This window comes from Artemia sp. Qi Xiang Cuo, chromosome 20 (genome assembly GCF_049724085.1).
Source record: "Artemia sp. Qi Xiang Cuo chromosome 20, ASM4972408v1, whole genome shotgun sequence".
NCBI classification, from domain to species: domain Eukaryota; kingdom Metazoa; phylum Arthropoda; class Branchiopoda; order Anostraca; family Artemiidae; genus Artemia; species Artemia sp. Qi Xiang Cuo.
The window spans coordinates 42699331-42714380 of NC_142813.1; the positions used below are offsets into that span (position 1 = coordinate 42699331).

At 37.2% G+C, this 15050-nt stretch overlaps 1 protein-coding gene across 1 annotated transcript in view; it reads right to left on the reverse strand.

Moving 5' to 3' along the window:
- LOC148940230 (uncharacterized) overlaps positions 1-2046 on the reverse strand; it is a 76807-nt gene extending 74761 nt beyond the window's left edge. The window contains exons 1-2 of the mRNA XM_089106105.1: positions 1987-2046; positions 1163-1245 (exon numbers count right to left, since the gene is read on the reverse strand). Coding sequence (XP_088962231.1) covers positions 1163-1245; positions 1987-2046 — 143 coding nt within the window. The remainder of the gene's footprint in view (positions 1-1162; positions 1246-1986) is intronic.
- Between the last annotated feature and the right edge of the window lie 13004 nt (positions 2047-15050).

The window sequence follows — 15050 nt, forward strand, 5'->3', positions numbered from 1 at the left end:
CTAGTATTTTGTGACGGTTTACCATTTCACAGATACATTCTCTTGATTTTTGAAAGTTCATATTGAATTTTTTTCATTGAAATGCAATGGTTTGATCGTTTCAATAGTGGCTTGTTATGCTTTGCCTTGTCAGAGTTACCTTCTCATGTTTTTTCAAAGTTCATTTTGAATTTCGTTACAGTGAAATGCAAGAGTTGGAATATTTCAGTAGTGTTTTGATATGGTTTACCTTGTCACAGTTACATTTTCTTGATTTTTCAAAGTTCAGTTTGAATTTCTTTCATTGAAATGCAAGAGTTGGAATATTTCAGTAGTGTTTTGTCATGGTTTACCATGTCACAGTTACATTCTAGTATTGTTAGTATTGAAATTTTAGTATCAAGTTAGTATTGAAATAATTTTCCCCTTTTTTACAGAAGGAAAATTAGTACGCCCATAACCTAACCTAGCCATAATTTTTGTCTAGAATGCATTTATCACAATGAAGTCCCCCTCCCCCCTTTTCAGCAATGTCCTAAAAATATTTGTTAGCAATTATTTTTGGGGAATAACTCGTTTTAATCCTCCAAATACAGGTTACGTAGGCCTGCGCTTCCCGGCTGCCACAGTGACCGCCCCCCTGTATACGATAAACTATAATATTCTAGTGAAAAACAGCATTTTGAGATAAAAACAATCTAGTTCTATCAGTAATTGACAAGAAATTAACGAAAAATATTATTATGAGGTTGAAGAGATAGCGAAAATGCCTACAGTGGGGCCAGAGAAAATTGGAAAGATTAGAAAAAAAGAGTGGTTTTCTTTTACAAAGCAAAAACAAAAAAAAAATTATATTTAGATATCTCTCAGGGAAGGGGGAGCAGAGAAATTTAAAACAATGGTTGGGGCGGGGGGTTAATATTTTAATATCTCTGAGACACACACACACACACTTTTACAGCGACGGAAAATGGGTTTGTTTAGTTATTTCTATAAGTTAGGTAAAAAAATGCTCACATTTTTATATCCCGGCTGCAGTTGAGTGCCTGAAGGCCCTGGTGAAGCATGCTGGACCTCCTGACCTTTTGTTGGTGGGGCAGCTCTTGAAGGCAACGCATGATGGAAAGTGAACGGGCCGACGGCGTTACATTCTTGCACCGATGTGGCAGCAGGGTTCTACAACCAGTGGCTGGCGTGCTGTGGGGATGCCTCACCGTCCGTTGCTCTCGTTACAGGTGGAGGGGCAATACATTCTTCATAAATGTTCTTAAAAGAAGAGAAAAAAGTTAGTATCGAAATAATTTTCCCCTTTTTTACAGAATACCAATTAGTACGCCCATAACCTAACGCATGAGCCAGTTTAATTTTGTACTTTAAATGCATGGTTATCACAATTGAAGTTCCCCTCCCCCTTTTCAGCAATGTCCTAAAAATATTTTTTAGCAATTATTTTTGGGAAATAACTCGTTTCACTCCTCCAAATACAGGTTGCGTAGGCCTAGCTTAATTAATTGCAATACTCTTTCTGTCGTGAAACTGTTTTTAATTTGACGGAGAAAATCAATCTCGTTTGGCTAAGCCGCTATACGTAAACACATCAGGAAAAGGGGATGCCAAGAGTAATTATAACCTTGCGCGGAGAGCTTATGTCAAAACAGAACGGCATAATGACAACAGAGAGACGGATGTCAGTTGTCACTTTTTATAGAATACAGAAAGGTGCATTGAAAATGTAGACGGGTGAAATAGTCACCTTTTTCGAGAAATCGAATTATTTCCAATGAAAGAATTACAGTCATAAACAGAGGGGAGAAGGGGGGTTTAGGTAGTAAAAAGAACATATTTTACACTTACTAGAACATATGTTCTAGTGAGTATAAGGATATCATAGTGGAGTTTGTGTTAGTGTGGGAGGGGGAGGGGATATATCTGAATATACGGGAGGATGACCAGGGAAAATAATTTTATTTGAGAGTAAAAATGAAAATGTACTACAACAGAACTTACATGGTAAATTGAAGTTGGCAAGGCTTCTAGCTCATTAATAATATTCTTTGTTGTATTCATTGTGTCACAATACTTTCTGATAATTTAATCACAATGCATGACCGTTAAATATGAAATCTCAGAAGCGAATTGCGATGTAATGGGGAAAACCATATGTAAGCGATCTTCTGATTGGCTTAGAAGGAGATGTAACCAGCCTTCTGATTGGCTTAGAAGGAGACACGTGATCCTGTTCCCTATTCCTGGATCATAACATTCTCCCTAGCGTGCACTTGGACGAACAACAACAAAACAAATAAATTGACCTTGAATATTTAGTTCCCCTAGATCAATAAATTCCCCTAGCGATTATGGAAATCATTCCTCAGTGTCGTTACACTTGGCCAAACAACAACAACAACAACAAATAAATCGACTTTGACATTATCCATCAGATATTAATAAACCAAGAATAAATGGAGTCCCGTTTGGCGTTAAAGTCAATTGTGGATGATTACATGGTGTTAGTTCAGCAATCAATACCCAAAAATGGAACCCCGTCATGAGTCCTAGATTAATAAAATTCCCAATCAATTACACAATCAATTTCTCAGAAATACATTTTCCCTAGGGAGTCTATGTCCATATATGGTGCCCCGTCACGAGCTCATGAGGTTAGGTTAGGTTACGTAATCAATTTCTCGGAAACGTGTTCTCCCTGGGGATTTTATGCCCATATATGGTGCCCCGTCGGAATGACAGCACAGGTGTTCTCCCTAGGGACTCTATGCCCATATATGGTGTGGGATTGGGACTGACAGCTTAGGTGCTCTCCCTAGGGACTCTTTGCCCATATATGGTGTTCGTACGGGACTGGCACCCCCTTTTCTACTAACGGCTGATATTATTATGTTAGACCTTTAGGATAAGTTGTGGCGGATTTTGACCTAGTCAGAAGGCACTATGTATATACTATTAATAATACCACTATAGTTACTGTAACTAATGACGCTACGGGTATTACAGTCAAACTTCTAGGGAATGATTGAAGAGAATTACAATTAAACGAAAAATCTTTATACATGCAGGTTTTCAAAAGGGCATATTAGCAATATCATAGGCAGCGCTGTTCTATGATAGCTAGAAATATCATTGAAACTTTTAAAGGAGCTAATTTGATTCAAAATTAAAAGTTCGTGTGCCCTTTTTAAGAGGAAAAAGAGATTAAAGGACAAGCAGCCCTCCTCCCTAGCCCATTCATTTTCCAAACACATCCAGTCAGAATTTTAAGACAGCCATTTTTTTCAGCATAGTAAAACAGTCCAGCAACTATGTCTCTAGGGACATCGGTTATGTCAACCCTCCACAATTAAGTATTTGGCCTATTATGCTTTAGAACTAAACGTTGTTTTAAAACTAAATCAAAAGGCAAAGTTTGTCTCAAGGGATATTGGACTGAGTCAAAATGAAAACGAGCAAAAGTTTAAGTATATTAAACTGACAATCGACGATCATTTTTTTCAGTAAAGTGCAAATTGTATTTGGTCTTGAGAAGACATAGGGGTTGTCAGCCCTATTAATGTTAAATTTTGCTCGTTTTGAGTTTGTATCGGTTATTTGTTGTAATTTCTGTTAGTTTTGAGTTTCATTTATTTACGAATGGTGGCTTGTGGTAGTTTTAAGCTTGGAGGTATTACCTTAGACCTTAGATCCACCTGTGCCTCCAGAGGCACCCAGGGCATCAAGAAGGAGCCACCAATCTTCCCGCCGGTTTGCTGCTGCAAGTATATCCTCCCACTGAGGTTGGATTGATGTGTGCAGGTTACGGAGATCTGTCTGGTACGTTCGACGCAGGGTGTTTCTGGGTCTGTCCCTGCGGCGTGGAGCCGATGGCTGCCAATGGAGCGCTGCATTTGGTAGTCGGAGATTGTCCATACGTAGTACATGGCCAAGGTATCTCCATCGGCGGACTCTTATAATATGTGTCACAAGAGGCTGGCCAGTCTTGTCACGGATGGATTGGTTTGTTATTCTCTGCTGCCAGCGGATGTTGAGAATTCTTCTGAGACATGTGTTTTCGAAAGCAAGTATTCTTCGCTCTTGTTCCTGGTTCAGGTGCCAGTTTTCGGCAGCGTAAAGCAGCACTGGCATAACATTCCTATTGAAGAGTCGTAGCTATATCTGTAAAGAGAAGGTTTGGGACCCCCACACTTTCTGTAATCTATTGAAGGCCCCATTGGCTTGGCCGATTCTTGTGAGCACTACTTTTGTGGTCGCTCCGGTACTTTCTATTATGCTTCCCAAGTATTTGAAATGGACAACTTGCTCTATGTGTTGGTCTCCGCAAGTGATGCTCAGGGCTGAATCTGTGGTAGCCATGCAATTTGTTTTCTCATTATTTATTTTTAGGCCGACATGTCCGCCTCTCTCCCTCACTTTGTCAAGGAGTTCTTGGAGTCTTTGCTTGCATGATTCTAGGACGGCGATGTCGTCAGCGAAGTCTACATCACTGAGGCGTGTTTCTGGATTTAGCTGGATTCCGGTTGTGCTTGTACTTCGCAGTATGTAATCAATGACAATTACGAAAAGTAGCGGTGACAAGACGCAACCTTGCTTAAATCCTGACATAATGCGGAAGAAACGGGTTTGGCCATCTGGTGTCTTTACACAGCACTCGCTATCTTCATAAAACGCAACAATCAGTGAAACTATCTTTTCAGGGATTCCGTAATGCAGTAGGATCTTTCACAGACTTTGGAAGATCCTACTTGGAGGTATATTTGACTTTATTTTTTCTCATTTTTGGCGTAATGGAGCTCTTAAGTTTTTTTTGGAAAACTCGTTATGTGGAAAACGTTTTTGAGATTAATTACTTTAAAATAATGAATTTAAAATTTAGTTGCAAGTTCTTGGCCAATTTTTAAACCACCTCTAGTGGCAAAACTGTGGACAAGGTGTCACCATTGGAGTTCAAAATTGAATTGCTATAGTGGTTAGTATCAAACAGTTCGTGGTAAGGAACTGCAAGTAAGGAGTGATGCGGCTCAATAGTAACCGAAACAGAGCCTTAATAACAATAAATACATCAAAAGAATCAAATTTTGATGTTTATTCAAAGTATATAAAATAAATCAAATTTAATGGTACTCATCAAAAGTTACAAGCCTGAGAAAAATTCATCAATTTTTGAAAAAGGGGAAAAAACATTCCCAAAACATCATGCGACCTTAATAAAAATCATGGCATCAGATTCAGCATACCAGAGAACCCTATTATACAGGTTTTAATCTCCTATGTACAAAAATGTGGAATTTTGCATTTTTGCCAGAAGAAAGATCACGAATGCGTGTTTATTTATTTTTTTTCCGGGGTGATCATATCGAACCAGTGATCGCTGAAGATCGGAAGAGGGATCATTTGATCGGAAATCAAAAGTCCTAGTGCCCTTTTTATTGACCAAAAATATTGGAGGGCAGCTAGCCCCCTCCCACGGTCATTTTCCCAAAAGTCATCCAATCAAAATTTAGAGGTAATCATTTTGTTCAGCATAGTCGATAAATTTAATGACTATGTATTTGAGAATGACTTAACCCCCCACAGTCCCCGGGGGAATGGCTGCAACTTATGAACTTTGCGCATTGTTTACAAATAGCATTGGTTATTGGGAAGTATACAGACGTTTTCTGAATTTTTCTGTTAGCAGGGGGAGTGGGGTTGGGAGGGACGGGGTTACATGGGAAGATCTTTCCACGGAGGAATTTTTCATGTGGGAAGAGAAGTATATAGGGAGGGGGGACCGGATTTCCCAGTATTATTTATAAAACGATTGAAAATTGAATAAAAAAACAAGTTTTTTCATCTGAAAGTAAGGAGCAATATTTAAGCTTAAAACGAAAAGAAATTATTATGTAAATAAGGGGGGTCGCCCCTCTTCAATACCTCGTTCTTTAAGCTGAAGTGGTTTTTAGTACTTTTAAAAGAGCCATTTATTCTAACTAAATAGCCTTTGTGATTTAGGAGTCATTCTTAAAGAATTGGGACAAAAATTAAACTTTAGCGTAAAGAGTCAGTATTAACGAAGGGTAGACCCCCCTCAAATGCGTAATAATTTCTGTTCGTTTTAGGCTTTAATGTTGCTCCTTACTTTCAATTGGAAAAACTTATTTTTTAAGTTTAATATTTCGAAAGAGCATAAAAATATGCATCCACCTTCTTTCTAGCTGAGTAATGAAAAAAAAAAAAAAATCAGTATTTACCGATAGAAAGAATTCTATTCCAATTTTTTTTCCTTTTTTGTCCCAACTCACAAGCTACGGTGTTTTGGGTACCCGGCAGACTGACCGTATCTCATACAGTAGGCTCAATCCCGCTTTCTAGGGCTATAATAAGGAAAGGTTAAGATGGCTAGGAAACGTTCTGCAGATGGAGTATGACAGATCGCCGAAGATCATCCTTCTCGGCCAACCGCCTAGGGCTAAACCAAAAGCATTTCGTCCCCGGTTGGGGTGGAAAGATGTCTTAAGGAAAAAATTAAGAGAAATGGGAAAAGAGTGACATTTTAAATTGCTTCGGATGGAGTAGAAGCGTACGTAGCTGTGCTGGTCTAAGGCGGGGTGGGGCTGCAGTGACTTGGCAGTAGTAGTAATAGTAGTTACACAGGTCAAGGATTTCTTCCGACGAATTCCATTAAATTTTTCGAATGGAATTGCTTTCAATTTGCCTCTAGCCTACATCTTAAATAAAATTAATAAAAAAAAAAATTCTAAGAAAAGTAAAGAGCGAAGTTCATACTTAAAGCGAACAAAAATCATTGCTTCACAATCTATCTTTCATATATTGGTAAAACTAGTGCAAATAAACCAACTAAATATATTTCGCTATGTTTGTATGACTATAGAAAACTAGCGCATTACTGAAACACAAAAAATATAAGGGCTTCCGTACAGTAAAAGCAAACCGATTAGGGACAGTTTTTGGAAAAAAATACAGCATTTCCGACATGTGGCTAAATTTTTTGTGTTTAATTTGTCATTACTTCTGCACAATGAGCTCAGTCCAGTGATTGGATTCCCCTTTTGGTTCTGAAAAGGACATTTCGGCATTAGTTTGTTGGCAAGTCTCAAGTAAAGCCATTTTCAAACAGTTCGTGGTAACGAACTGTAAGTAAGGAGCGACCCGGCTCAATAGTAACCGAAACTCCATAAAACGGAATTTTAATACCAGTTGATACATCAAAAGAATCAAATTTTTATGCTGATTTCAAATATATAAGTTTCATCAAGTTTAATCTTACCCATCAATGGTTACGAGCCAGAAAAAAATGCATTATTTTCGAAAAAATGGGGAAACACCCCCTAAAAGTGATAGAATCTTAATGAAAATCAAACCATCAGATTCAGAGTAACAGAAAACCCTACTGTAGATGTTTCAAGCTCCTATCTGCAAAAATGTGGAAATTTTTACTTTTTGCGAGAAGAATGATCACGGATGTGTGTTTATTTGTTTTTTTTCCCAGGGGTGATTTTATCGATCCAGTAGTCCTAGAATATTGTGAGAGGGCTCATTCAAACAGAAATTAAAAGTTTTAGTACCCTTTTTAAGTGACCAAAAAAATTGGAGGGCAACTTGGCCCCATCCCACGCTCATTTTTTCCCGAAGTCACCCGATCAAAATTTTGAGAAGGCCATTTTGTTCAGTATAGTCGACAATCTAATAAATATGTCTTTGAGGATAACTTAATCCCCCACAGTTCCCGGGGAAGGGCTGCAAGCTATGGACTTTGCCCATTGTTTACATTTAGTATTGGTTACTGGGAAGTATACAGACGCTTTCAGGAGAGATTTTTCTGGTGGAGGGCAGAGGGTCGGAGGAGGGGGTTACGTGGTAAGATCTTTCCATGGAGGATGTTTCCTTGGGGGAAGGGACATATCTATGAAGGTGTTGTCGGATTTCCCAGCATTATTTAAAAAACAATCAGAAATTAATACCTCGCTCTTTACGCTATAGTTCAAATTTGTTTCGACTTACAAACACCTGAATCACAAAGGCCGTTTAATTAGAATAAATAGTTCTTTTGAAACTACTAAAAAAAACTTTAGCGTAAAGAGCGAGGTATTGACTACGGGGCGAACCCCCTCATATACAAATTAATTTCTGTTCGTTTTAAGTTTTAATATTGCTCCTTACTTTCAGTTGAAAAAACTTGTTTTTTTAATTTAATCCTAGTATTAGGAATATAGCTCATTAAATAGGATTAGAATTAAATAGGAAGAAAATGGTAATTGCAGTTTTTAGGAAAGCTGGAAAAACAAGGAAAGATGATGAATTTAGATTTAAAGGTGATTTTAATAGAGATTAAAAAAGAATTCGTGTGTTTAGAGGTTAAGTTTTTTTGGAATGGTAAGTATGCACAAGAGATTAAACAAAGAGCACAAAAGGGAAATATGTGTATGAATTTAATTTTAAAAAGGGAGGTTGGAAAGATTAGGGATTTAGCAATGCATAAATATTTATTTAGCCTAAACTCCACCCGGTTATGCATTACAGGTGTGAGTTGGGGGTTTTAGAGAAAGTGAGGAGTTGGAGAAAATCCAAAGAAATAGTTTTAAGAGAGTTCTTAGGGTCCATAAATCCACTCACAGTTTTGTACTAGAGGGGGCTTTAGGACTAAGTAGGTTAAGAAAAGATAGGTTAATAAGAATGGTGAAGTTTTGGATACAATTTCTAAGAAGTAAAAATAGGCTAGCGAAAGAAGCGTATTTTAGTTTATTGGAGGATAAGATAGAGGTAGGGTTGCCGCAAGAAATTAAGAAAATTTCAGATGAAGTAAGATATTCGTATTTTTGAAATGAAGGTCAGGGATTGACTTTGGATACAATGGTTGATAAGGTAAAAGAAAGGTTACATGAGCAAGGAATACAGCAGTGGCAGGCTCGGAAGGAGGCCTTGGGATCTCTGAGTCTGTATAGTACGGTGAAGGACAAATTGAGGGAAAAAGTTTATTTTAAGTTGGGGTCGAAAGGGGAAGAAATAAAAAGAATTTTGAAATTAAGGGGCGGGTCGATTGATATTGGGGAAATGGAGAGGAAATTTAGGGAAATAGTTTTAACCCCGTCCCTTGTCCGATGTGTGGAGAAGATGATGAGGATGTTTGTCATTTTTTAGTGGAATTGTAAAGTATTGGTGGATCTGAGAAATGAGTGTTTTTAGTTAGTGTTGGCAGATAGAAGGTGGGTGGAAGGGATTGTAGGATCACGAGTAAAAATAACATTAAGGAATTTTGCTAAGTATGTTGATGGAGGGTTGATACATCGTGAAAGATGCATCTCTTTATAAATATTTTCGTGAATATTGATATATAAGCACGTTTTTCTTTTTAATTTATTTGTGTTTTTTGTAGGGTTTGTTATTTTTATGTTCTGTTTTTTTTTCTATGGACAAATGGCTTTTTGGAAATTAATAAAAAAATAATAATTTGTACATAATAAGTTTTTCAAAAAAAGTAAAGAACTCCATTAAACCAAAATGAACAAACATAGAATCAAATAATCTACCAAGCATACAACTACAACAAATAAGTTTGCATTTTTGCTGGTAACTTCAAAAAGTTTCTGAATTATTTTGAGGTCTTTTCCTGTTGTTGTTTACCCTCTAAAGATAGATTTTTTGCCAAGTACTGCTTGTATTACCTGCTACAATTATTAGAATACGTCCTTTTCCCCAGGTATTTTCACCAGCGCAATCTATTTTCTCGGGTAGATTGGCGCGCGAGTAGTAATCTACTAAGCACTTTAAAAAATACATGAAAAAATACATGGAATTGCACAAGAATATGCAGTGTCGTTTGACGTAAGCATTGTAAAAAGCGACCAATCCTTTACCTACAAAGTGGCCAAGCATGTTTTGAAACTATAGTCAAGGCTGTATAAGATAATCAGACTGGCTTTTTGTTATTGATATGAATTGCACAGGAATGTGCTGCGTAGCTTCACGTGGACCTTCAAAAAAAAAGCTGGCAATCAATAAAGTGCTCAAACATGTTCTGAAACTTTATTCAATGTTGTATAAGATAATCAGACTGGTTTTTTGTTATTGATATGAACTGCACAAGGATGTGTAGCATAGTTTCACGAGCAAATTTAAAAAAAAGCTGGCAATCTATAAACTGGTCCAACACGTTTTGACAGTATTGTCGAAATTATATATCTCAAAAAGACTGTTATTTGAGGCAACATCCGTTTTTCAGGGGTCCAATCTGAGACAGCGGAGGTTCCTTAATATACGATAACTCGACTTGTGATTGGTTGCGAAAAAAGGAGTGATTTTTTATTCGTCCTTGAGATTTTGTATAAAATGCTCATACTTTACGATTAAATTTTCATAATGATTTAACATATCATGGATAGCACACTAAATATTATTGACATTGAAGTTATGGATACATCAATTTACGATGTGAGTACAGTTTACTAAATTTCTTAATTTATTTCCAAATAAAATCATTTTACCATCCCTCCAGTAAATTCAAATTCAGGGGCATAGCCCCCCCTCCTCCCAACAATACAAACCCTACAATATGACGATTATTGTCGCTAGAAAACGTAAAGTACGATCTTTTTTCCATTGTGTAAATAAAATCCCTCCTCCGCCACTCCTATGTTTACGAGTTTATTTCATTAGATTTAGTTCTTTTCCTTCAAAAATATCAGCTTCCTCATTCATTCTATTAAAATGCGTTTTCCTTATCTGCTTAAATAGAAGCATCTGTGTTACAAGAAAAAGGTCAGTTTTGGAACCACACTTTGCCCGCTCGTGTTATCAGATAGATTAATAACACATGGGTTTGTCTAATTCATGAGACTTTGAAAATAGAGATAAAGTTGTTATTAAAATCGTTAATTAAAAGAATAATACACTAAACTTAGAATTTATATACATCCAAATCGTATCCAAATATTTTCTTGGGAAGAAATTTAAGTTTTGTATAGAAAAGAACATAGAGCGCTACAAATATCAGAATCGACCTTAGAGGATAATTCATATTATGGGGAGGTGTTTTTTAAATCCCCCCTTCCCCCCAAACTCAAAATTTCCAAAATTATACTTTAGAAGCTTTTGTAAATATTTCTAAAGCGCTAAGACATAGAGCGTTACAAACATCAGAATCGACTTTAGGGGGTAATTTATATAATGGGGGGATGTTTTTGAAATCCCCCTTCCTCCCAAACTCAAATTTTCCAAAATTATACTTTAGAAGTTTTTTTTAAATATTTCTAAAGTACTAATAGATATGGCACTACAAACATCAGAATCAACTATAGAGGGCAATTTATCTGTAAAAGAGGGGTTATTATTTCCTTACTAAATTTTTCTTCTTTTTTAAGGAGGAGGAGGTGGATTCATACAATTACTCTTCCCCCGAAAAGAGACCAAGATGGAACGATACCACATCGATGCAATATGCTAGCTCCATTACAAGTTCTCTGGACCAGCCAGGACCCTCTCATGCCAGTGTCAGCTCTGCACAAACCTCTATGCAACCTGGCAGAAAATTCAAGAGGGAATGGATGGCTTCTCATAATGCATCAGTCTGGTCTACTCAAGATTGTGAGGGCACCCCCCTTCATGCTTTGCCAGGGACTTCAGGCATACAAGTGCAGTCTGAATTTGGAAATGTAGGTATTTTACCTCTACCTTATACCTGATTATTTAGTTTATAAAATTCTAGAAGGAACTGAGTTTTGTGGCTGGGGTGAAAAATGGTACTTATTCAATATCCTGATAAAAATGCCACTTAAAATGCTTTAGCATAAATATGGAGATTGAATCCATTTGAAGTTTTTGAAGAGGGAATGGAGGTAAGCATTTCGTTTAAAAAATGCTAAGAGGAATTCAGATTTGTGGTTGGGTTGAACAATTGCAATTATTCAAGATCATGGTATACATACGACTAAAAAATGCTTCAGCATAAATAGGGATATTGCGTCTTTCTGAACTTTCTGGGGGTGGGGGGATGGAGGCTAGTATTTAGTTTTAAAAAATGCTAGGAGGAATTGAGTTTTGTGGGTGGTGTGAAAAAATGGCCCTTATTCAATATCCTGGTAAACATACGACTGAAAAATGCTTCAACAAAAATATGGGTATTGCGTCTTTCTGAACTTCCTGGGGAGGGGACTGGAGGCAAGTATTTAGTTTAAAAAATGCTAGTAGGAATTGAGTTTTATGGGTGGTGAAAAAAATGGCAATTATTCAATATCCTGGTGCACATACAACTAGAAATGCTTCAGCATAAATATGGGTATTGCGTCTTTCTGAACTTTTCTGGGGAGGGGGGGATGGAGGTAAGTATTTAGTTTAAAAAATACTAGGAGGAATTGAGTTTTGTGGGTGGTTAAAAAATTGGCAATTATTCAATATCCTGGTAAACATACGACTAGAAATGCTTCAGCATAAATATGGGTATTGCGTCTTTCTGAACTGTCTGGGGAGGGGGAATGGAGGCAATAATTTAGTTAAAAAAATTCTAGGAGGGATTGAGTTTTGTGGGTGGGGCGAAAAATGGTACTTCTTCAATATCTTGGTAAATATATGACTAAAAATGCTTCAGCATAAATAAGGGTATTGCGTCTTTCCGAGCTGTCTGGGGGTGGGGGGCTGGAGGCCAGTATTTAGTTTAAAAAAATGCTAGGAGGAATTGAGTTTTGTGGGGGGTGTGAAAAAATGGCACTTATTCAATATCCTGGTAAAGATACGAATGAAAAATGCTTCAACATAAATATGGGTATTGCGTCATTCTGAACTTCCTGGGGAGGGGAATGGAGGCAAGTATTTAGTTTAAAAAGTGCTAGGAGGAATTGAGTTTTGTGGGTGGTGTGAAAAATGGTACTTATTCAATATCCTGGTAAACATACGACTAGATATGCTTCAACATAAATAGGGGTATTGCGTCTTTCTGAACTTTCTTGAGAGGGGAATGGAGGCAAGTATTTAGTTTAAAAAATTCTAGTAGGAATTGAGTTTTGTGGGTGGTGAAAAAAATGGCACTTATTCAATATCCTGTTGCACATACAACTAGAAATACTTCAGCATAAATATGGGTATTGCGTCTTTCTGAACTTTCTGGGGTGGGGGTAGGGAGGTAAGTATTTAGTTTAAAAAATGCTAGGAGGAGTTAAGTTTTGTGGGTGGTGAAAAAAAATGGCACTTATCCAATATCATGGTAAACATACGACTAGAAATGCCTCAGCATAAATATGGGTATTGCTTCTTTCTGAACTTTCTGGGGAGGGGGGATGGAGGTAAGTATTGAGTTAAAAAAATGCTAGGAGGAATTAAGTTTTGTGGGTGGGGTGAAAAATGGCACTTATTCAATATCCTGGTAAATATACGACTAAGAAATGCTTCAGCATAAATAGGGGTATTGCGTCTTTCTGAAATTTCTGGGGGTGGGGGGGGATGGAGGCTAGTATTTAGTTTTAAAAAATGCTAGGAGGAATTAAGTTTTGTGGGTGCTGTGAAAAAATGACATTTATTCAATATCCTGGTAAACATACGACTGAAAAATACTTCAACATAAATATTGGTATTGCGTCTTTCTGAACTTCCTGGGGAGGGGAATGGGGGCAAGTATTTAGTTTAAAAAATGCTAGGAGGAATTGAGTTTTGTAGGTGGTTTGAAAAATGGCACTTATTCAATATCCTGGTAAACTTACGAAAAAAAAAATGATTCAGCATAAATAGGGGTATTGCGTCTTTCTGAACTTTCTGGGGAGGGGGGATGGAGGTAAGTATTTAGTTTAAAAAATGCTAGGAGGAATTGAGTTTTGTAGGTGGTGTGAAAAAATGGCATTTATTCAATATCCTGGTAAACATACGACTAGAAAAATGCTTCAACATAATTATGGGTATTGCGTCTTTCTGAACTTCCTGGGGAGGGGAATGGAGGCCAGTATTTAGTTTAAAAAATGCTAGTAGGAATTGAGTTTTGTAGGTGGTGAAAAAAATGGCACTTATTCAATATCCTGGTGCACATACAACTAGAAATGCTTCAGCATAAATATGGGTATTGCGTCTTTCTGAACTTTCTGGGGAGGGGGGTTGGAGGCAAGTATTTAGTTTAAAAAATGCTAGGAGGAATAGAGTTTTGTGGGTGGTGAAAAAAATGGTACTTATTCAATATCCTGGTAAACATACGACTAGAAATGCTTCAGCATAAATATGGGTATTTCGTCTTTCTGAAATTTCTGGGGAGAGGGGATGGAGGAAAGTAATTAGTTTAAAAAATGCTAGGAGGAATTCAGTTTTGTGGGTGGGGTGAAAAATGGCACTTATTCAATATCCTGGTAAACATACGACTAAAAAATGCTTCATCATAAATAAGGGTATTGCGTCTTTCTGAACTTTCTGGGGGTGGGGGGATGGAGGCTAGTATTTAGTTTAAAAAAATGCTAGGAGGAATTGAGTTTTGTGGGGGGTGTGAAAAAATGGCACTTATTCAATATCCTGGTAAACATACGAATGAAAAATGCTTCAACATAAATATGGGTATTGCGTCTTTCTGAACTTCCTGGGGAGGGGAATGGAGGCAAGTATATAGTTTAAAAAATGCTAGGAGGAATTGAGTTTTGTGGGTGGTGTGAAAAATGGCACTTATTCAATATCCTGGTAAACATACGACTAAAAATGCTTCAGCATCAATAGGGGTATTGCGTCTTTCTGAACTTCCTGGGGAGGGAAATGGAGGCAAGTATTTAGTTTGAAAAATGCTAGTAGGAATTGAGTTTTGTGGGTGGTGAAAAAAATGACACTTATTCAATATCCTGGTGCACATACAACTAGAAATGATTCAGCATAAATAGGGGTATTGCGTCTTTCTGAACTTTCTGGGGAGGGGGTATGGAGGTAAGTATTTAGTTTAAAAAATTCTAGGAGGAATTGAGTTTTGTGGGTGGTGAAAAAAATGGTATTTATTCAATATCCTGGTAAACATACGACTAGAAATGCTTCAGCATAAATATGGGTATTGCGTCTTTCTGAATTTTCTGGGGAGCGGGGATGGAGGTAAGTATTTAGATTACAAAATTCTA